At 42.0% G+C, this 23,908-nt stretch overlaps 1 protein-coding gene across 1 annotated transcript in view; it reads left to right on the top strand.

The window, feature by feature from the left end:
- Positions 1-23,908, top strand: part of ELP3 (elongator acetyltransferase complex subunit 3) — a 120,010-nt gene that overhangs the window by 27,685 nt on the left and 68,417 nt on the right. Inside the window, exon 8 of the mRNA XM_061132971.1 lies at positions 20,487-20,648. Coding sequence (XP_060988954.1) covers positions 20,487-20,648 — 162 coding nt within the window. The remainder of the gene's footprint in view (positions 1-20,486; positions 20,649-23,908) is intronic.

Below are 23,908 nucleotides of genomic sequence, written 5' to 3'. Positions count from 1 at the left end.
GGGGACAAGGGGAAAGGTTTTCATTCTTTTTACTTGCATGGTTTTCATGGATTGTAAGGTTAAATACATTTTTTTCAATTTTACTGAGATGTAGTTGACGTACAATACTGTCTACAGGTGTGTAGAATAATGACTTCACTTACATCATGAAATGATGACCACGATAAGTTTAGTTAACAGAAATCATCTCATGCAGTCCTAGTTCTTGTTACTACTATATTGTGAGGAGGAGGATTATGTTTTTTAAAAGTGAGTATGGTCCACTGGCATTAGTATTCTCACAAAGTCCCTGTGCAAAAGAATAAAAAGAAAGGAAAAAAGAAAAACAACAAAACATACAAAATCACCGTGCAGATCTTTTCGGCCTTAGGCTGGTCTAAGCTGCAGGAGTGGCCTTGATTGGAGTTGGTGAGCTCACCCAGAGAAAGCAAGGGCAGTACTTTTAATCTGAGACATTGAGCTGCTATAAAATTCACAGAACAAATGACTGTTATTTAATAGGTATTGTTTTATGACTTACTACCTGATGACTGTTGAGTCATTTCTCTTTGTAAATGGGATCATTTATTCGTTTCAAATTCTAGACAAAAAATTCTAGTCAAAACAGAAGACAGCTACGCTTTCTTTTGATACCTTCTGTCTCCATTTTTAGCAAGAAGAAAACTAAAGTTTCCTAAGTTTAGTGATTTTAGAAGTGAAAGTCTTAAAACAGTTTTTATTTTCAGAAATTTCAGGGACACCTGCCTAAGCTACTCTGTACTCTCCCTTTTTTAACTGAACGTTAATTGAAGGCCCACCAGGGGACCATGCTCTGCCTTGGGTACTGGGAGCAACACAGTGAACAAGACAGATGTTGTCCTTGCCCTGGTAGTGCTTACATGCTGCTGGTTCAACAGATAACAAACAGTAGGTGCAGTGATGGAGACAGACTGCTGTGCTGGAGAAAACATAGGCTGATTCTGTACACGAAGTGGTGATGTTTAAGCTGAGATCGGAAGTATATGGAGGAGTCAGTCAGGCCAGGCACAGAAAACAGATAAGACAGAGGCCCTGAAGCAAGGAGGAAACTTGAGGTGTTCCAGAAACAAAGAGGAGGCAGGTGTGGCTAGATTCCAGTGAACCAAGGAGCAGATGTCATGAGCGGAACTTGAAGAGTCAGTTGTGCTGGATGTTGAGGACTTAAAAACGTTTGAATCAGCCGTAGGAAGTAGGTGAATGGTTTGAAGCCAGAGAGTGACGTGTTCAGGTTTGTAGGTCTGAAGTCACCCTGGCTCTTGCGTGGCTAGTGGATTTGAGGGGTGCCAGAGTAGAAGTGGTAAGCCAGGTGGGCGACTGTTGTACCCACCCCTGCCCGAATGAGGTTGGTGGCATCAGTGACAGAAAAGAGTAGATGGGTTAGAGCTATATTTTGTTGCTGATGGACTTTGAGTCAGGTTGGAAATAAGAGAGGAAGGAATCGAGGATGACACCCAGTTTTGGGTTGTAGAAAGCGATCGAGGGTAGTGCTGCCTACCAAGATGGGAGAACAGGGGAAAGAATAGGTTTGTGGGAGAAAAGTCAAGACTTTTACTTTGGCTTCATTAAGTTTGAAATGCCTCAAGTGAGGACATTTCTAGGCATACAAGAGATGTCTGGGCTGGCAATAAATGTTCCAGAAAAAAATGTTCTGTAACATTTCATGGAAAAACCTAAACGAACTTTTGGCCAGCCCTATAAAACTGAGGATTATCAGATTGTTACAGGTGTTTATCATCACACGAATGGATGAGCTTATGTTATGGGAGAGTCTCATGAATCTCCAAGGTACACTACATGAAAAAGCAAGTTTTAGAGCAGCTCTTACTGTGTGATCCCGTCTTTTGTGTGGCCATGCCTGTGTAAGTATAAATACATGGAAGAGGTGATGGAATCTTGGTCATCATTGGTATCCTTTAGAACCGTGGTGGAAGGGACGTGGGAAATGGGAGTGAACGGGGACAGTCACATTTACTCTGTCTGCGGTGTGCTGGGTGCTACAATAAGTATTTACTTACTTAATTCTCGCAAGAAATCTTTGAGTTACATATTTAAATCATCCCTGTTTTACAAGTGAGGAAACTAAGGCCCAGAGAGATAAAGCCACTTAGCCCAGGTCCACAGGAGGTGAAGTGGGGGCCTGTGAAGCCAAGGCAGCTTTTCTTTCAGAGCCTAAACTTGGCTATAATTATCATGCAGGACATCATGCCAGGCGTAAAATGAACGAGAGTGCCTGTCTGTGTGTGTGTGAGCACGCGTTTGTGTACATCACCAGAGCTTCAAAATACTGGAAGAATTTTTTTTTTTCCTTGCACTCCCTCTCCCACTGCCTTCAGACTTTTTTTTTTTCTGGCGTCTTTTTTATTACAGTGTGGGTAGGTTGGGTGCAGGAAAACAGCTAATTATAAGGTGGTTCAAACAGTGCCCCTCTTAGTTTTTTGCATGGTGATAAGTAGGACTTGAATGAACTCAAAGATGCTTTCATTATCCTGTAATTAAAATGGTTCTTGGCATGTAGCAGCCACAAGTAAACTGGTGAATGAATTTTGAATGATCGTCTGTTGGCCAGATGTTGACAACTATTGACCACGTAGGGGTGCCTCTTGGAATGGGGGACAGGGTGCTGTGTTCACCCTACTTCAGTGCCCTTAATGTCTACTGCCCTTTGGGTTGGTAAAAATGAAAAGAGTAGAGAGACTTTTTCATAAGTTTAGATAAATCTCCAGGGTAGTTTTGAAATACGAGAGAAGTGGGCAGGACACAACCTTTAAAAGAATGAGATGGGCATGTGTGTGCCTCTGTGCTCTGTCAGGTCCAATTCTTTGCGAACCCATGGACTGTAGCCCACCCAACTCCTCTGCTGGTGAAATTTCCCAGGCAAGAAGACTGGAGTGGGTTGCCGTTTCCTTCTCTAGGGGATCTTCCTGACCCAAGGATCAAACCCAGGTCTCTTGCATCTTCTACATTGGCAGGCAAATTCTTCACCATTAAGCCACCTGGGAAACCCATGACATGGCCATGAGACATGACAGACTGGTTGGAACCAAGATGGTGGAACAGTTAGCTTCTAGAAGACATTGAGCCTTATCATACACTCATTGTAATACATTAGCATGCTAAATAGCACACCCACCAGCGCCATAGCAGTTCTAAGGCTGACCAAAGAGGTCAAAAAGTGGATGGTGATTGCTGGAAATCTCTGCCCCTTCCCCAAAATAATTAGAATAATTCTCCCACTTGTCATAGTTATTGTTCAGTCACTCAGTCATGTCCAACTCTGCTATCCCATGGACTGCAGCACACAGGATTCCCTGTCCTTCACTATCTCCCAGAGTTTGCTAAAACTCATATCCATTGAGTAGGTGATGCAGTCCAACCATCTCATCTTCTGCCACCTCCTTCTCCTCCTACCCTCAATCTTTTGCAGCATCAGGGTCTTTTTCAGTGAGTTGGCTCTTTGTATCAGGTGACCAAAGTATTGGAGTTTCAGCTTCAGCATCAGTCCTTCCTATGAATATTCAGGGCTGATTTCCTTTAGAATTGACTGGTTTGATCTCTTTGCAGTCCAAGGGACTCTCAAGAGTCTTCTCCAACACCGCAGTTCAAAAACATCAATTCTTTGGCGCTCAGCCTTCTTTATGGTTCAACTCTCTCATCCATACATGACTACTGGAAAAGCCATAGCTTTGACTAGATGGACCTTTATCAGCAAAGTGATATCTCTGCCTTTTAATACACTGTCTAGGTTTGTCATGGCTTTTCTTCCAAGGAGCAAGCGTCTTTTAATTTCATGGCTGCAGTCACCATCTGCAGTGATTTTGGAGCCCAAGAAAATAAAGTCTGTCACTATTTCCATTGTTTCCCCATCTGTTTGCATGAAGTGATGGGACCAGATTCACTTCTTACCTATCACTTCATTTCAGAATTCTTTTGTGATGAAGCTAGAACCTCAGATTCAGCATCAGTTTGAGATGCCTGGGTGGAGTGCTGAGCGTCTGGGAGAGTGGGTGTGAGCAGCCTACTTTGTGTGATGGCCACCAGAGGAGGCTATGGGTTAATTCTGTGTCCATCAATCAACTTTGAAAAACAGCAGGCAAGCCTGATCTCCATCCTGCAGGGCCTCGAGTAGCAGGATGAGATGGGACCTTATTTTTACTGCTCATTCGGAACCTTGATCATTCATGAATATGAGTCATACTGAGTAAAACGCTGAAGTCTTTCAAACTTTTGAGGGAGTCATGATGTAATCCAACGCCTTCTTCCTAATAATACTGACAAACAGATGACAGCTTAGAATAAAACGCAATTAGAGGAAAAACAGCCTTAATTAGTTCAAAGCCCCATGACGTTAGGATGACAACGGTAGCTCAGAGGATTACTGCCTAAAAATCCATTGAACTCTGAGAATTCCCTCTTAGGATCAGATCATCTATTCAGACCATCACTTTTTTTCTCCCCATGCTTATGTGCTATATATTCTTTTCTCAGTGCAGCTGTTCTCCTGTTGGAGACCTTGTGCATTAACTGAGTTTGAATCACAAATATCTTAGATTTGTTCCATCCCTCCACCCCCCTCCATGAAAGTTTGTTGCAGAGATTTTTAGTCTGTTTTTTGGGTCCCCTGGGTCATGTGAGCTAGCTAGGCCAGCTGAAAATGTGTATAATGTATTTTTAGGATACAGTCAATTTGACATTCTATCAACTGAAACTTTAAAATTTTGCAGTGCAAAGAGATAGAGGGAAACAATAGAATGGAAAACACTAGAGATCTCTTCAGGGAAATTAGAGATACCCAGGGAACATTTCATGCAAAGATGGGCACAATAAAGGACAGAAACAGTATAGACCTAACAGAAGCAGAAGATATTAAGAAGAGGTGCAAGAATACACAGAAAAACTATACAAAAAAGTTCTTAATGACCCAGATAACCATGATGGTGTGTTCACTCACCTAGAGCCAGACATCCTGGAATGCATCATTATGAACAAAGCTAGTGGAGGTGATGGAATTCCAGCTAAGCTATATTTAAAATCCTAAAAGATGATGCTGTTAAAGTGCTGCATTCAATAGGCCAGCAAATTTGGGAAACTCGGCAGTACGACAGGACTGAAAAAGGTCTGTTTTCATTCCAATCCCAAAGAAAGGCAATGCCAGAGAATGTTCAAACTGCCGCACAATTGCACTCATCTCGCATGCTAGGAAAGTAATGCTCAAAATTTTCCAAGCCAGGCTTCAACAGTGTGTGAACCAAGAACTTCCAGATGTGCAAGCTGAGGAACCAGAGATCAAGTTGCCAACATCCGTTGGATCATAGAAAAAGCAAGAGCATTCCAGAAAAATGTCTACTTCTGCTTTATTGACTATGCCAAAGCGTTTGACTGTGTGGATCACAACAAACTGTGGAAAATTCTGAAAGAGATGGGACCAGACCACGTGACCTGCCTCCTGAGAAATCTACATGCAGGTCAAGAAGCAACATTTAGAACCAGACATTGAACAATGGACTGGTACCAAATTGGGAAAGGAGTACATCAAGGCTGTATATTGTCATGCTGCTTATTTAACTTATATGCAGAGTACATCATGCAAAATGCCAAGCTGGATGAAGCTCAAGCTGGATTCAAGATTGCTGGGAGAAATATCAATAACTTCAGATATGCAGCTTACACCACCCTTATGGCAGAAGGCGAAGAGGAACTAAAGATCCTCTTGATGAAAGAGAAAGAGGAGAGTGAAAAAAGCTGGCTTAAAACTCAACATTCAAAAAATGAAGATCATGGCATCTGGTCCTATCACTTCATGGCAAATAGATGGGGAAACAATGAAAACAGTGACAGACTTTATTTTCTTGGGCTCCAAAATCACTGCAGATGGTGACTGCAGTCGTGAAATTAAAAGACACTTGCTCCTTGGAATAAAAGCTATGACCAACCTAGATAGCATATTAAAAAGCAGAGACACTAGTTTGCCAACAAAGGTCCGTCTAATGAAAGCGATGGTTTTCCAGTAGTTGTGTATGGATGCGCAAGTTGGACCATGAAGGAGAATGGGCACCAGAGAACTGAGGCTTTTGACCTGTGGTGGTGGAGGAGACTCTTGAGAGTACCTTGGACTGCAGGGAAATCAAATCAGTCAAACCTAAAGGAAATCAGTCCCGAATATTCATTGGAAGGACTGATGCTGAAGCTGAAGCTCCAATACTTTGGCCACCTGATGTGAAGAACTGACTCCTTAGAAATAGACCCTGATGCTGGGAAAGGTTGAAGGCAAGAAGAGGATGACAGAGGATGAGATGGTTGGATGGCATCGCCAACTCGATGGACATGAATTTGAACAGGCTTCGGGAGCTGGTGATGGACAGGGTAGCCTGGCATGCTGCAGTCCATGGGGTGGCAAAGAGTCGGACACGACTGAATGACTAAACTGATATTCTTTGTGTGAAGCTTTATTTTTACAGAAATGGTCTGATGCCCAGTGGTGTGTGTATATTGTCCTTTTTGGGGGTGAAGTGAACTTTTATTCTATAACTTCAGATCACGGTATGTATGTAGAAAAAGCCTTTTGAAGAAGAAAGCCTCTTTCTCTAAAGGACAGACCAGAGCTGGCATTGTTTTGTTTCTGTTCTTTAATTTACCTCAAGGGGGCAATAAACACTTTACTTTCAGATAAAAATTTATATGTGATTTGAGTTTTCATTGCAGCAAATATCATGAACGGCTCTCGGGAAGTAGTAAAAGTACAGTCTGGGAGCCATAAAACCAGCCATAAATGCTATGCTGAGTCCTGCCAGCCCACACTTGACATGTTTTGCTTTTTTTGCTCCTGGCCTCTGTGCTTTTATGAAATAATCTAGAAAAAGCCAATTTGCAGTCTTGTGTTTGTGGAGGTAAATTTTTACTGCCAGCTCCCTATAATAGAGTTGGTATTTGTTTTTTAGGGAAGCTTTGTGTAATTTGAAGAAATAGTTGTCTGGTTGGCACTACAGAACTAGAGGCTCAGAAAACTTTTCAAATGTTGACATCCTTGCAAAGTGTAGAGCAGCCCGGAGATGCTGTATTAGGACATGACATTTCCTGCAAAATTTTTGGATGGACATTGTATCTTACTCTGTTCTAAGTTCTCTTGCATAGATGGTAATTAAGAAAAATATTTGGGTTACCTAGTGTGGCCCACCTTTCTCAGATGTAAGGTAGTGAATTCATGTTTATTTTCCTGTTATTTTCCTAGTCTGCGTGCATGCGTGCTCAGTCGTGTTCAACCCTTTGCGACCCTGTGGACGGTAACCCACCAGGCTTCTCTGTCCATGGAATTCTCCAGGCAAGAATACTGGAGTGGGCTGCCGTTTCCTACTCCAGGGGAATCTTCCCTACTCAGGGACTGAATCCGTGTCTTCCTGCACTGGCAGGTGGGTTCTTTACCACTGAGCCACCAGGGAATCCTTATTTTCCGAGTAGTTGACGCTAACACAACTACACAGATACAGTACTGAGTTACATACTGGGACGTCCCTGGTGCTCCTCTGGCTAAGACGCCACACTCCAAATGCAGGTGGCCCAGGTTCGATCCCTAGTCAAGGAACTGGATCCCACGTGCTGCAGCTAAGACCCAGCACAGCCAAATTAAAAAAATAAATATTTTAAAAGTTATTATTCATATTGTGACTAATGAGTCAACCTCATTTAAAGTTAATAGCCATTGTTCGAATTCACGTCAAGTTCTGCTGTTAGCTCGACTTTGTTCCTGCTTCTCTATCATGTGTCGAGTCTAAATCAAGTTTTGCTTTTTTCTGAAAATATTAAGAGTTAAAGTAAGGAAAAATCCTGACAAGGTGAACTTGGTTAACATTTATGGCAGGATAGTAGCAAGTAGCGTGCTCGCTCCCTGCAGCTGGGAACATTGGAAAGCTGAGGAAACAGAGAGTCAAGGACGAAGCAGGTATGGTTTCTGTGAAGACTCATCAAATCAAGCAAAGTGATAATCCCTCCTATCACCTAGACTAAGACTGCAGCAGTCTCTAGAGATCGTCAATTACTGGTGACTCTCATCCTTCAAAAATCATTGCCCTGGAGATGAAAAGGACCAGAAGTGGGGCCTGAGTCACCCATTCACCAAAATGCACACATCGCCAAATAACTCAAAGCAACCTTTTAACAGTTGTATTCCTTTTTAATCAGTCTTGCCCAGAAGCAGTTTTACATTCAATCTTTGTTGCTCCTTGGCTGTTCTCACAAGATGCCTTTTAAAAGGAGAGTTACCCATCAAGAAGTGGGTGAGTCATACCTTCTCCCTGTGGAATTTTTAATTCATTTCCGTCCATTCCTTTTTTTTTCTCCATGTCCATCAGTGAGTTTAAAGCCCCCAACTATGTCCTCCTGAGTCCTGGAAAAACTAGAGTGCTAGGTAACGCTGGGTGCCAGGCCCAGAAGATAATTTCATGGGTTTGCAGAGTAACAGAGAAAGCAGAGCAACCTGAGAAGCCCTGAAAGTGACCACCTCCTGCCTTTCCGGGCTTTGGCTCCAGTACCCCACCGCCCACCCGCCGCTCACTTTATATATTGACCACTCCCACTACCTCTCTTGGTAAATCAGATTTTCACAGACGGTAACCAGGATACTTGACACTGGCAGCACAGCACAGTCTTAGTCATCATAAGGAGATGTTAGTTTTTCTCCCAGCATTTTCTTTGAAATAAAAATGGAAAGAATTTTCCAGTAAACATCACATACTTAGCACCTGTGTTCTATGATATGTGCTTTATCACATACTTAGCTAACCAGCCATTTCTATGCATTCATCAATCCCTCTTTTATTTATTGATTTATTTGTTAACACATTTTAAAGCAGGATGCAGGCTTCGGAACACGTTCCCCAAAGACATCATCATGCACATCATTAGCTAGTTCACTGTAGTCTTTTCTTTTCAAGTAAATTTACATACAATGAAATGCACAGATGCTGTGGGTAGTACTTGATGAGTTCTAACTAATGCGTGTACTTGTGTAACAAATCCCTGCTAAGACAGAGAACATCATCGCCACCCAGAAAGTTTCCTCCGGCCTCCTCCCTGTAAATCCCCACCTGGCCTCCCAGAGGCGGCCATTGTTCTCATGTTTTCCCCTTTCATAGATTAATTTTGCCTATTAAACTTCACGTATTAGCTGGCCAAAAAGTTAGTTCGGGATTAGTAAGTCAGTGAGATGGTCTGGAAAACCCGAACGGGCATTTTGGCCAACCAAATAAATGGAACTAAATAATACGTATTCTTTGGTGTGAGACATCTTTTCTTGGAGAGTTATATTTTGAGCTTCATCCATGTTGAGTTTTATAATAGCCATTATCTTTTTAGTTCTGGGTAGAATTCCTTTGTAGGCATAGACCATAGTTTGTTTATCCATTCTGTTGATGGATAGCTGGGCTATTTCCAGCTTGTAGCTTTCATGATAAAACTTCAGTGAGCATACTTATGCAGTCTTTTTGTGAACATATGTATTTATTTCTCTTGGGTGTAATAACCATCATACGTTTAGTTTCAAAACTGCCAGACATTTTCCCAAAGTGGTTGCATCATTTGTACTCCCACCGGTGACATATGAGTGTTCATTTGTCCCACATGCCCACCAGAGTAAGGTAGTGTCGTCTTTGCAAGTTTAGCCATTCTAGTGGGTGTGTAGCGGCATCTCACTGTGCTTTTAATTTGCGTTTTCCTGATGACTAATGATGCTGAGCACTTTATTATGTACTTATGCTTTCTGTGTATATTTCCTTTGTGAAGTGTGTGTTAAAATCTTTTGCCTATGTTTTATTTTTTATATGCCCTGGATTCTAGTCCTTTGTTCAATCTCTATTTTGAAATAGAGAATGAAAACTCAGTCTGTGACTTGACTGTTCATTATGTTAAAATCTTTGAGCAGAGTGTTTTGTTTTGGTAAAGGTTCAGTTCAGTTCAGTCACTCAGTCATGTCTGACTCTCTGCTACCCCATGAATCGCAGCACGCCAGGCCTCCCTGTCCATCACCAACTCCTGGAGTCTACCCAAACCCATGTCCATCGAGTTTGTGATGCCATCCAGCCATCTCATCCTCTGTTGTCCCCATCTTCTCCTGCCTCCAGTCCTTCCCAGCATTAGGGTCTTTTCCAATGAGTCAGCTCTTCGCATGAGGTGGCCAAAGTATAGGAGTTTCAGCTTCAACATCAGTCCTTCCAGTGAACACCCAGGACTGATCTCCTCTAGAATGGACTGGTTGGATCTTCCTGCAGTCCAAGGGACTCTCAAGAGTCTTCTTCAACACCACAGTTCAAAAGCATCAATTCTTCGGCGCTCAGCTTTCTTCACCGTCCAACTCTCACATCCATACATGACTACTGGAAAAACCATAGCCTTGACTAGACGGACCTTTGTTGGCAAAGTAATGTCTCTGCTTTTAAATATGCTATCCAGGTTGGTCATAACTTTCCTTCCAAGGAGAAAGTGTCTTAATTTCATGGCTGCAATCACCATCTGCAGTGATTTTGGAGCCCCCAAAAAATAAAGTCTGACACCGTTTCCACTGTTTCCCTATCTATTTCCCATGAAGTGATGGGACCAGATGCCATGATCTTAGTTTTCTGAATGTTGAGCTTTAAGCCAACTTTTTCACTCTCCTCCTCCACTTTCATCAAGAGGCTTTTTAGTTCCTCTTCACTTTCTGCCTTAAGGGTGGTGTCATCTGCATATCTGAGGTTATTGATATTTCTCCCGGCAATCTTGAGTCCAGCTTGTGCTTCTTCCAGCCCAGCGTTTCTCATGGTGTACTCTGCATATAATATCTAGCAATTTTTTTCTTTCATAATTACTGCTTATTTTATATTATGTCTTAAAAAACCTTTGCCTACTCACAAGGCAAGAAGATATTTTCTTGTTTTTTTTTCTAGTTATAGATTTAACTTTTATGTTTAGTTTCATATGTAGGCTTATGATCCATCTTGGTTTAATGTTTTATGTGTAGGGCATGATAGGAGTTGAGATCTCTTTTTTTCTATATACATACCTAATTGTTTCAACATTACTTCTTTTAAAACTTCCCTTTCCCATATAGATTGTATTGGCAGTTTTGTCAAAAATCCATTGGCTATAAATTTTGGACTGGACTCTATTCTGTTCCATTGATCTGTTTTCAGTCTCTATGCCAGTACCATAGCCTTGATTCCTGTAGTCTTAGGGTATATCCTGAAGCAGTGTAAGTCTTCTAACTCAGTGCTAGTTTTTTAAGATTGCTTTGGATATTTTAGGTCCTTTGCCCTTCTGTATAAAGTTTATGCTTGTCAATTTCTAGTAAAAAGTGTGATAGGATTGGTATTGTGTTTAAAGTATAGAAAATTTTTGAGAAAATCGACAATTTAATAATATTGAGCCTTCCAATTTATGGACATAGTCTGTCTTCCAGTTTTTAATTTCTCTTAGCAGTCTTTAGTTTGGAGATTTTGTAAGCTTTTGGTTAAATTTATTTCAAAATTTGGGGTTGGCCAAAAGTTCATGTGGGTTAAACAGGACAGACTTTTTAGTCAACCCAGTATTTTGCTTGTTGATGTTATATTAAGTGAAATTTTTTTAATTGTATTTTCAAATTGTTTGCAGTTAGTATCTAGGTACACAGTTGATTTTTGTGTATTAACCTTATAGCATATGGACTTACTAAATTCACTACTTAGTTCTGTAAGTTGTTTTTGTAGGTATGCTAGAATTTTCTTCAAAAATAGTCATGTAATCTGCAAATACAGTGAGTTTTAATGTTTTCCTTTTGGTTGTGGATGCTTTTCTTCCTTATTGCGATAGCTTGGACATTTTGTCCAGTGCTAAATGAAAGTGATGAGAATGAGTCTGTCTTACTCCCAATAATATAGGGAAAACATATAATACTGCAGTATTAAATGCAGTGTTACTTGAGAGTTTTTTTTTAAGATATCTTTATCAGATTGAAAAATTTTGCAGAGTTTTATCGTTAACTCATGTATCTAATGATTTCTCTGTGACTATTTAAATGATAAAACGTTTTTCCTCTTTCATTCTGATAATATATATTACTTTAATTTTTTTAATGTTAAACTAACCTTGCATTCCTAAGATAGACCCTATTTGGTTGTAATGTATTTTTCTTTCTACTTATCACTGGAGTCAACTTTCTAATACTTTGTAAAGGATTTTATTCATGGGGGATGGTGCTCTGTGACTTCCTTCCATGTTTTCTTTTCTTTGTTACATTCTGGCTTCAATGTTATGCCAGCCCTATAAAACAAGTGATGAAGCGTTTCCTCATTTTCTGAAAGGCTTCATGTAAGATGAATATTTCTTCTGTGTGTTTGCTGAAATTCATGAGTAAAACTGTCCAAGACTAGAGTTTTCTTTATGGGAGGGTTTTAGATGATTGGATACTGGGCTTTCCTGGTAGCTCAGTTGGTTAAGAATCGGCCTGCAGTGCAGGAGACCCAGGTTCAATCCAGGAAGATCCCTCCAATCAGGAAGATTCCTTCTGATCAGGATCAGATCCTTCCTATTGGAAGATTCCTTCTGATCAGGAAGATCCCCTGGAGAAGGAAATGGGAAACCCCTCCAGCATGCTTGCCTGGAAAATCCCACAGACAGAGGAACCTGGTGGGCTGCAGTCTGCAGGGCACCAAAGAGTTGGGCACAGCTGAGTGACTAACACTTTAGATGGTTAACTCCATTCCTTTAATAGACAAAGGGATGTTCAGATACTATGTTTCATCTGTGTCCATTGTCGTAAGTTGTATTTTTCAAAGAATTTGACTGTTTTATCCAAGTTGTCAAGCTTTTTGGTATACAGTTGTTCATAACATTCCCTTACTTTGTTTTTAATGTCTGTAGGATGTTACTGATCACTCCTCCTTCAATCCTGATATAGATAATCAATGTTCTTTCTTTTTTTCTCTATCAGTGTAGTTATGGTTTATCAATTTTGTTGTTCTTTGCAAAGAATTAACTTTTGATTTTGTTTATGCCCTCTACTTTATATATTTCTGCTTTTATTCTTATATCATCTTCTACTTTCTTTGGGTTTACTTTGCTCTTCTTTTTCTTTGCTTAAGTAAGGTATAGAAACCTAGCTATCCTATAGACCTTTTTTCTTTTCTAATGTAAGTATTTAAAGCTTTAAGTTTTTCCCATAAGCACTGCTTTGGCTGAATCCCACAAATTTTAATATGTTCTATTTTAATTATTATTCAATTCACAGTGTTTCCTGAAATTGTATTTTTACCTGTGGATTATATATAAATGGATTGTTTAATTTCTAAGTATCCAAAAACATGGAGTTTTCTTGATTTCTGATTTAATTCCCTTTTGGTCAGAGAGGGTCTATTCTGTACCATTTCAGTTTCTTAAAAGTTTTTTTATTAAGACTTATTTGTGGCTCAACATATATGATCTCTCTTGGTGAACATACTGTGTGTGTTTGAAAGAAGGTATATTCTGCTGTTTTTGGATGTAATGTTCTATAGATATCAATTAAGTCAAGGTGGTAGATAGTGTCGTTCAATGGTCTTTGGGGATTTTTTTTTTCTATGTAGTTCTATCAATTGCTGACAGAAAAAGAGTAAAATCTCCAGCTATGATTGAAGAATTATCTGTTTGTCCCTTTAGTTGTATTAGTTTCTACTCCATTTATTTTGAAGATCTGCTAGGTGTGTGCACATTTGTGATTGGTATGTGTTCCTGGTGTATGAACTTTGATAGAACTCTGATTATGAACTTACTTTTTTATCATTATAAAAAGTCCTTTCTGGTCTTGAGGTCTCCTCTTTTTTTGGTGTTGTTTCCCATTACAGCTGTTACATACATACAGTCTCCTCTATGTATTACCTGTTTCTATCCATTTACTTTGCACCTGTATGTGTCCCTGTATTGAAAATGTGTTTCTTATAGATAACAGTCTGCAGTAGTTGGGTCTTGTTTCTTTAATCCATTTTGACATTGTCTGCCTTTAATTGGAATATTTAATCTGTTCACATTTGCTACAATTGAATTTGCAACTACAAATTTAGTTACTCCCTCACTTTGGTTTTTAGTAGCCAAGAGTTGTGGTCACTGAATACTATTATTGCCTAATTTCATATAATGCATTTTTTTCTGTGTCTTTTAATACAGAATGTCTTCTTAAGAGAGAGGATCTCTTATATCAAGCACAGTGCCTTGAGAAGAGAAGGTATTGGCTTGGCCAAAAAGTTTGTTCAGAAACCTAAATGAACTTTTTGGCCAACCCAATACTTAGAAACCATTGTTAAGTGAGTGCAGTGGGAAGAACTGTGCAGTAAGAATGGGTTCCAGGCTTATTTTCTGTTGTTACCCTACATTATTAATGAGAAGGTGAGACTAGATTATCTCTAAAGTTAGTTACTGATTTCTGTGCCATAAGGATTTCTATTGGAATGGCGGTTTTTATCTAAAAGATGTGTTGAGTGGTTATCTTTCATCTAACAGTCACTTTCTGACAATGGCAGCTTTTCTATAATGTTTTGTTATGTGTATGTGTGTATTAGTCGCTCGGTTGTATCCAACTCTTTGTGACCCCATGGACTGTAGCCCACCAGACTCCTCTGTCCATGGAATTCTCCAGGCAAGAATACTGGAATGGGTTGCCATTCCCTCCTCCAGGGGATCCTCCCGACCCAGGGATCGAACCCCGATCTCCTGCATAGCAAGCAGATTCTTTACCACTGAGCTACCAGGGAAGCATAATGTTACGTGTATAATGTATTATTAATAGAAAATAAAAAAGCAATCATGGTTACCACACATTCTTTCAATGTTGTATTCACATTCAAATTGAAGGGCTCTATACATAACATTCTAGTCCTTAAATTTGAATGGGAATACAACATTGAAAGAATGTGTGGTAGCCCTGATTGTTTTTAGATTTTCTGTTAATAGTATATTGCTGTTGGTTCTTCAGCATTCTGAGGTGTACAGAATAATAGCATTCTTGTTGGGTGTTGGAAGAATCAAAACCCAAAATGTTACGGATTGTTTTTCATGTGTCTTAAACCTTGTCAGCCAGCAGGATAAGGGAGCAGAGGTCCCTGATTACTCTCTCAGCTCTGTTAACCAGGTTAGTTTCTCATAGGTTGTACTCATTTAAAAATCGAAATTCTGCTTCTCTCTGGTACCTCAGTTTGTGTTGAGTGGAACCTTTTGTTATGTATTAGACCCTCCCAACATAACTGCCAATATCCAGGAAGCAAACTTGACTGCCATCTCAAAAGGAGGAAGTTATTTTATAAATCCTCAAACATCCAACTCAGTCATTCTTCAGTCTAGACTGTCATTGGCTCAGCATCAGACAGGACGTAAAATTCTGTTGAGATATTTTCTAGATATGATTATACTCACTCCCCAAAAAAGAATGTGTTCAGTGGTACTTCTGAGGAATTGGGGGACTTCCCCAGTAAAGAATCTGCCTGCAGTGCAGGAGACTATCACTGGGTTGAGAAGATCTCCTGGAGAAGGAACGCACTCCAGTATTCTTGCCTGGAGAATCCCATGGACAGAGGAGCCTGGCGGGCTACGGTCCAGGGGGTCACAAAGAGTCAGATAGGACTGAGTGACCAAGCCCAGCACTGAGGGATTACACCAATATCCCCAGGTGTTATTTGGCAAGTCAAACAAACCTTTGGCCATCCAAAGTTTATAAATTCTACTTACTCATTTTGGGACTGCAGATGCAGAAGAGAGTTTGTACCTTGTGACTAATGAAAGTTCGTATTTCGTCTACATACCATAAATATCTACCTTGTGATTTGGTTTGAGCAGGTTGGGTTTGGGGAAGAGGGATGTCCGTGTAGGAAAGGGTCCATAAACCTCTCAGGAATTTGGACCTCAACCTCTGGTGAGATTTTACACAGGAAATCGAAAGTAAGGCCCATCCAATTTCATTAATGACAGAGGTTTCAGAGAGGATGGCAGGAAATTAATAGCAATCAGAAATGTTTTTTTGATGCCACAGCCTTCTTGGAGTGAAACAGAAACAGTTTACAAAAGATAATAAAGAGCCTTTCTTATCATCTTCCTTCAGCGTCCTGCTGGTTGGGGCCTTATTGTGAGGGGACAGTAAGTAGTAATAATAGATGTCACTTTCTTCCAGAAATAGAAGCATGCTTTCCAAGAAATCGTTTCTATCCAGTTACAACATCTGCCACTTCTGACTCTTTGATCTTAAGTGGTTCTTGGTTTTAGCTGTGTGTCTTAATCCCTACAGCTAGACTGTTGAGCATCCCTGGGACAAAGGACTACTGTGTCTTTACTTTCTATAGATTACCTGGTTGAGGGTTAAGCAATTTTTAGGGTTAACTGTTTGCGAACAGTAACCTGTTCCCAAAGGGGAATGGTTACCAGTCGAATTAGCTGGAGGCTGCCATAGGAATTAAGAGAGACCTCCTTCAGCTATGTGTCTTTAGCTTTGCCTCATTCATTTACTCATTCTTCATATTTGTATTTTTTCTTTTTTATGTTGAAGGAGAGTTTTCAGTGCTGAAGGCCTTACCTCTAAACATTTATGAGCCTACTGCCTTCCAGGAGCTTCCTGTCTAGATGGACAAACAGGCATATCCACAAATAAGGAGATAAACTCCACACAGAGTATAGGCAAGGTATTTTGGAATGGGAGCACAGAGTTACCAAGAGGCACTGGGGAGAGGTCATGACAGGAGAAATGCTTTTGAGCTTTGTTTTGAAGGCTGGTAGCATCTGGTTTTTATTTGCTTTGATGTTCCCAGGTTTCTGTCCCACTCCCCTCCCACCACCACCTCCCATTTTTTAAAAAAAATGCCATCAGCATAAGTTGTTGGCTTAAGTTAGCTTCACAGAGAACATTAGCATCTTTTCTAGTTGATGTTGCGCCTACAGCATGCAAAGAAGTGTGCGAGCATGCTAAATTGCCTCAATCGTGTCAGACTGTTTGTGACCCTATGGACTAGCCTGCCAGGCTCCCTCTGTCCATGGGATTCTCTAGGAAAGAATACTGGAGTGGGTTGCCATGCCCACCTCCAGGGGCTCTTTCAACCCAGGGATCAAACCTATGTCTCATACATGTCTTGCATTGGCAGGTGGGTTCTTTACCACTCGCACCACCTGGGAAGCCAGATCAGCATAGGCCCATGAAGGTGGAGTTTAGGCTTATTTAGATGACCCTGTAACGTCACAGAAAGAGAAGTGGAGTTGGAATCGGAAAACCAGAGTTCTGACTTTGTCTCTTAGAAGCTTGTAGTCAGGGTTGGAAAATTTGGTATTTCCTAATTACCGAAGAACTTAAGAAGTCCACTGCCTCTCCCTGCTCCCCAAAGGCATGGCAGTTGAACTTGGTAGTAAAGGAGAGCTGTACTCTTGGATGGCTGTTGAAACGATAGGGGGGGTTAGATCAGCCATAAAATGCCAGCTCAGGTATTTTGCTTAGATTAGTTGACTGCCTTTGTGCACATATTTGTGTATTAACACATGTATGTGGACTCGAGAAAAATGGTATAGATGAACCTATTTGCAGGGCAGGCATAGAGGTGTGGACATGGGGAACAGACTTGTGGGCGTGGGGAAGGGAGTGGGATGAACTGGAGACTGGGACTGAAGGATGTGCGCTGCCATGTGATGCAGACAGCTGGTGGGAAGCTGCTGGGTGGCCCAGGGAGCTCAGCTCTGCGCTCTGAGGACCCAGAGCGGGGAGATGGGGCAGGAGAGGGAGATTTGTGTGTACGTGTGGCTGACTCATGTTGTTGTACAGCAGAAACTGACACAAAATATTGGCTTTTAAAAGCAGGTTACTTCTTATCCCTTCATTTCTGCTGCTGCCAAGGTATTGACATAATCCCCCCAGAGGAAAGACTTGGCGGTAAATTTTTGTTTGAGGATAAGGTTTGCCTCTGTGTCCTAGGCTATATTCTAATTACTTCTGAAGAGACCTTATCATCCTCGCAGCAGCCTTCTCTATCAGTCTTGCTTGGGCCTTTGAGGATCCACGCAGCAGAGGTTCTGTGGATTTAGTTCTTTCCTGTAGACATATTCCATCTGTGCAGTTGCCTGTCCTCTCGTTGTCCCAGGAATGCAAGGTACTATTGTGCTGCCAAGCTTGCTAACTTAATGGCATCCTTCTTGGAAATATTGTGGGTTTTGTGAAAAATATCAGTTAATAAAGGGGTACAATTTTGGAATGTCTGACTGTAAGATATCCTCAGTTACTTTGTGAAATATATTCATTTAGAGTTTTCTGCTTCATGGGTTTTTTCAGTCAGCCTTCATGCAGTATGCTTTCTCCATAATACATTAGTGTTTCAATTTTAAAAATAATGGTTTTCTCCAAACACAATAACTGATGTTTGAGTGTGAGTTACGTGTACCCTGTGGCAGTGTCTACTTCTGTCCCTGCATGCCTGAAGACTCACTTATTAGAGAGGCCTGTGACTTTCTGGTCCGATTGTCTCAGAGAAGTCAGTTGATTTAGTATCCTGTCAGAAGCAAGATTTGATAAGATCTGTGCCCTTTTTTGTCTTACGATTCGTTGTTTAGTAACTGTGGACTAGTTGTTTACCTTTAGTTCTTGCTGCCTCTGATAATCCTATATAAAACCTTAGGAATACAGTCACAGCATGAAAGACTTGAGTCAGTTCTTCAGTTCAGTGATTCTTAACCACCTTAATAATTATTATTAAATAAGTTTGTTTTATTGACAGTGATGAATGAATGAATTTAAAAGAGAACAGTAGTTACAGAACTGTGGGAATTTTATGATTTTTCTTTTTCACGACAAACACATGAACTTCTTTGGAAAGAAGGAAATGAAGTGCCAAATAAAGGCTTCCCTCACCCTCCCCGAAGAATTAAGAAAGTTGTAAAAAGGCATTTGGAAGAATTACTTCATTCTAGAAGTTGAAGTGTGAAGTGAAAGTCACTCACTTTCACCTGTGTCCAACTCTGTGCGGCCCCATGGACTGTACAGTCCATGGGATTTCTCTAGGCCAGAATACTGGAGTGGGTTGCCTTTCCCTTCTCCAAGGGATCTTCCCAACCCAGGAATTGGACCCAGGTCTCCCTCGTTGCAGGCAGATTCTTTACCATCTGAGCCATAAGGGAAGCCCAGAAGTTGAAGAGGAGACAGATCTGATATCCCATGATGAATTGTCCAAGCAGTGTGATAAAGTGAAACAGAACAAGGATTTTTGGCTTTGTCAAAATCCTACCTTCAAGTCCTGACTTAGATTTTTACGAGCGCTGTACTCTTGGACAAAGTGCGAAGTGAGGTGTTAATTGCTCAGTCGTCTCCAACCCTGTGCAACCCAATGGACTGTAGCCCATGAGGTTCCTCTGTCCATGGGATTCTCCAGGCAAGAATACTGGAGTGGGTAGCCATTCCCTCCTCCAGGGTATCTTCCCAACCCAGGGGTCAAACCCAGATCTCCCACATTGCAGGCAGATTCTTTACCATCTGAACCACCAGGGAAGCCCTGGACAAAGCATTGGGTTGGCCAAAGTTTTTCCATAAGCTGGCATGGAAAAACAGAGACAAATTTTTAGGCCAACCCAATATTTGATCACGTTAGGAGCTTCAGTTTCTGAATCTGCAAAATGGGGACAATAAAACGCACTTCACAGAGCTGTTGAGAGCATTCACTGCGTGTGGCGTGTTCAGCGCAGTGCTGGCCACAGTGGGCTTTGTCGGTAAGAGTTTCCTATTCCCTCACATCAGCATTCCCCATGGGGAGTCATGTTCGTTTTTCTGGGTTTCTGGCCAGCATTACGGCTATTAACTCAAAATAGCTTGAATCTCAAGTGGTACTCACCACTCTGATACCTGGTTTTAGTGAAAGAGAAAAATGACTCCTAATTTTGTAAGTCATTGCTGAGAGTCATAGGCTTGACAAGAAGACGTGTGTGTGTGGGGGGGGGGTGGGGTGGAAAACATTTCACCTGAATTACTCCTGTGATCATTATGATCATTATGCATACCCTTCCCTCCCCTTCTTTTGTTTTCCTTCATTTAACATGACTCTAAAACATGGAGTAGGAAATAAATGATGCAGATGGTTTTCACTTACATGAAAAATCATTGCTAGGAACTGAAAATTAGGGTTTTCACAGTTGAAATCCCTGCTTTTCAAGGCGATTATAGCTGCCGCACGCTGCAGGAACATAATGGTGATGGTGATGATGATAACCGTACACTGTGTGCCCGCTCAGGCACGTCTGTCCCATGAGGCGTAGCTGCTATTATCCTCATTTTGCCGATGATGAAACTGAAGTACAGGGAGGTTAATCATGTTCTTGGTGGCATAGTTAAGAAGTAGCAGAACCAGGATTTGAACTCAGTCTGACCCGAGAGCTGGTGCTCTCAACCAATGAGTTAGATCCGGGAGGACAAGGGGAAGACATCCTTCAAATGAGCGCCAATGTCCTAAAGCTTTGGCAGGCTATTTACTTTTCTATTTGCTCTATAGATATTCTGAGAGAAGCCTCACAAAGTGCATTGGAATTACTATTGAGACCAGACCAGATTACTGCATGAAGCGGCATCTCAGTGACATGTTGACCTACGGCTGCACGAGGCTGGAGATTGGGGTGCAGAGTGTTTATGAGGATGTGGCCAGAGATACCAACCGGTAAGATGGTGCAGGTGATCTTGCACAAGCCTTCCTCTTCCCCCGCCAAACAGATCGATGCTCCTACCCATCTGAGAGGGAGGGGTCTAGGTGTTCCTCCTATTCATGTTTCTGTCCGTGCTCTGAACCCCATCTCCTCCTTCCTTGACTTTCAGTCTTTCTGTGCTGACTCTTTTCCAGTAGCCTGTAAACATCATCTTCATCTCTCTTCCTATTCATAAATGGCCTTTCCTGTACAGAAAGCAAGTCAGTCAGTCAGTCAGTTCAGTCGCTCAGTCGTGTCCGACTCTTTGTGACCCCATGAATCACAGCACGCCAGGCCTCCCTATCCGTCACAAACTCCCGGAGTTTACTCAAACTCATGCCCATAGCGTCGGTGATGCCATCCAGCCATCTCATACTCTATCGTCCCCTTCTCCTCCTGCCCCCAATCCCTCCCAGCATCAGGGTCTTTTCCAGTGAGTCAATCTTCGCATGAGGTGGCCAAAGTATTGGAGTTTCAGCTTCAACATCAGTCCTTCCAGTGAACACCCAGGTCTTATCTCCTTCAGGATAGACTGGTTGGATCTTCCTGCAGTCCAAGGGACTCTCAAGAGTCTTCTCCAACACCATAGTTCAAAAGTATCAATTTTTCGGCACTCAGCTTTCTTCACAGTCCGACTCTCACATCCATATATGACCACTGGAAAAACCATAGCCTTGACCAGATGGACCTTTGTTGGCAAAGTAATGTCTCTGCTTTTTAATATGCTGTCTAGGTTGGTCATAACTTTCCTTCCAAAGAGAAAGTGTCTTTTAATTTCATGGCTGCAGTCACCATCTGCAGTGATTTTGAAGCCCAAAAAAATAAAGTCTGACACTGTTTCCACTGTCTCCCCATCTATTTCCCATGAGGTAATGGGACCAGATGCCATGATCTTAGTTTTCTGAATGTTGAGCTTTAAACCAACTTTTTCACTCTCCTCTTTCACTTTCAAAGGCAGGGTTCAAACTCAATGGTTTAAAGCAGGAAAGAAGGCAAGGAGAATAGAACAGAGGAAAGGGTTTGAACAAGAAGGAAGCCAGAGGGACTTCCCTAGTGGTCCAGTGGTTCAGAATTCACTGGTCAGTGTGGGGGACACAGGTTCGATTGCTGGGTGATGGTCATCGTTAACTAAGACCCCACATGCTGCGGGGTAACCAAGCCTGTGTGCCACAGTTACTGAGCCCGTGCACCTCAACTGCATGGACTGGAGGTGCACCTCAACCCTTGCACCCACACGTGGGCACCCACGTCTGCCTCAACCCGAGAGCCAGCGCACCGCAAACTATAGAGCCCACATGCCCTGGAGCCCGCGCACCGCAGCGGAGATTCTATGTGCCACAACTGAGACCCAGCACGGTCGATCAGGTCATAAACAAATAAGCCCAGGTGAGATCTAACAGAAAAGTTTTTATGAAGCAAATGCCAACTGGCAGGGTAGTGAAAGAACGGCTGGTGAGATGATGGGTATAAACTTTGAGAAATTTGAGAGTCTAAGGAAGGAAGGAGTAAGAGCTGATAGAGGCAATATGAAGTTCTTTTCCATCCAGAAATAAAAGCAGGTTTCAGGAGTAGGTGTGTGTTGAGTTGGACCTTAAAGGCTACTTCACTTTAATAGGGGTTAGACAGACATGATGGAGGGTTGTGATTGGAGAAGGAACTAAAGGGAAATCAGGGAAACACATGGGTCAGCATCTTAGAAACAACCAAGAAGAGTTCCAGGCTAAGGAAGGCGGATGCTTCCCTTAAGGTAATTTGTTGTTGTGAGTTAGTCGCTATGTCATGTCCGACTCTTTGCGACCCCATAGACTGTAGCCCCTACGAGCTACTCTGTCCATGAAATTTCTCAGGCAAGAATACTGGAGTGGTTTGCCATTTCACTCTCCAGGGAATCTGCCCAACCCAGGAATCGAACCCACGTCTCCTGCATTGGCAACTAGATTCTTTACCACTGAGCCACCAGGGAAACCCCTTTAAGGTAATAGAGATCTCCAAAATATTTTTGTCCACAGGAAGAGTCTGATGGATATCAGGCTTGAGAAGGATCAACGTGAATAGGATGCAGTCTTGTTGGGGAAGGCTTGAGCCAGAAACGCTGGTAGGACTGCTGCAGTAATAAGCAAGGATGTGCTGGAGGGGTGCCTTGGGGATGGAGTCTCCTGGAGGTCAGAGAAGCTTCCTGAAGAAAATGACGTGGAAGCTGAGACTCACAGGAAGAGTCTGAGTTAGTCAGGTGGGGAAGAGGAAGACTGCTTCAGGCTGAAAGGAAAGTACAAGCAAGCTCCTGAGAGCGGAAGCACATCATGGCACGTTTAGGGATTTTGGAGTGATTTTATTTGGTGGAACACGAAGTGGGAGCCTGGTCAGAGGTGAGGCTGAAAGGGTCAGCAGAGGGACGAGAGCCTTAGAAGTGGGCTTAGGCTTTAATCCAAGGCCAGCTAAGTTGTGTTCAAGGCATATCTGCATTTTAGCATATGGGATCTTAAGTTCCCCTACCAGGGGTCGAACCGCTGCCCCCTGCAGAGGAAACTGGAAGTCTTAAACCACTGGACCCCAGGGAAGTCCCCATATCCGCATTTTAGAAACATCACTTTTCAGGAATCACAGCGTGAGGGTGGACTAAGACGATGGAAGGAAGCCCAGTGCAGAGGCTGTTGCAGTAATTCGGGCAGGAGGTGATATCCTGAGAAACAGTGTATGGTGACCGAATGGGAATGAGGGTGAGACAGAATGGGAAGGAGAGAGGCTGGGAGGCAAGATGATTTCATTGTGGAAAACTAGGCTTTAGACCCTTACATACTGGTGGAACAACCAGTGGAAGGTTTGCTTTAGAGCCGGGCTGTCCAGCAGAACATTGCACAGTGACTGAAATGTTCGGAACCCACATTGTCCACTGTGATAGCACAGCCAGGGAACTCAGTTATTGATTTGGATCAGTTTCAAGATGAACTTGAATAACCATGTGCGCCTCGTACATGTATTGTACGGTGCAGCAGTAGAGTATTGGGTATTTGGGCTTGGTGTCAGAAGAGAGGCCTGACCCAGCCATGGAAATTGAGAAGTTGTTGCAAAAAGAGATCAGAGATTGAAGCCTTGGAAATGAATAGGAACCTTCAGAGAGTGGGCTGGGGTCCACAGTTTCTAGGAGTTTTTGGTGAGAACCCTGTGGGCTTCAGTTTTTAATAGCCCCAAACTATTAATAGGGCTTGCATCTTGAATGTAGCGCTAGAATGGTAAG

The sequence above is a fragment of the Dama dama genome, chromosome 29, assembly GCF_033118175.1.
Source record: "Dama dama isolate Ldn47 chromosome 29, ASM3311817v1, whole genome shotgun sequence".
Taxonomy (NCBI): domain Eukaryota; kingdom Metazoa; phylum Chordata; class Mammalia; order Artiodactyla; family Cervidae; genus Dama; species Dama dama.
The sequence above is the reverse complement of the archived record's forward strand: the minus strand, read 5'-3'. Positions and strand labels throughout refer to the sequence as shown.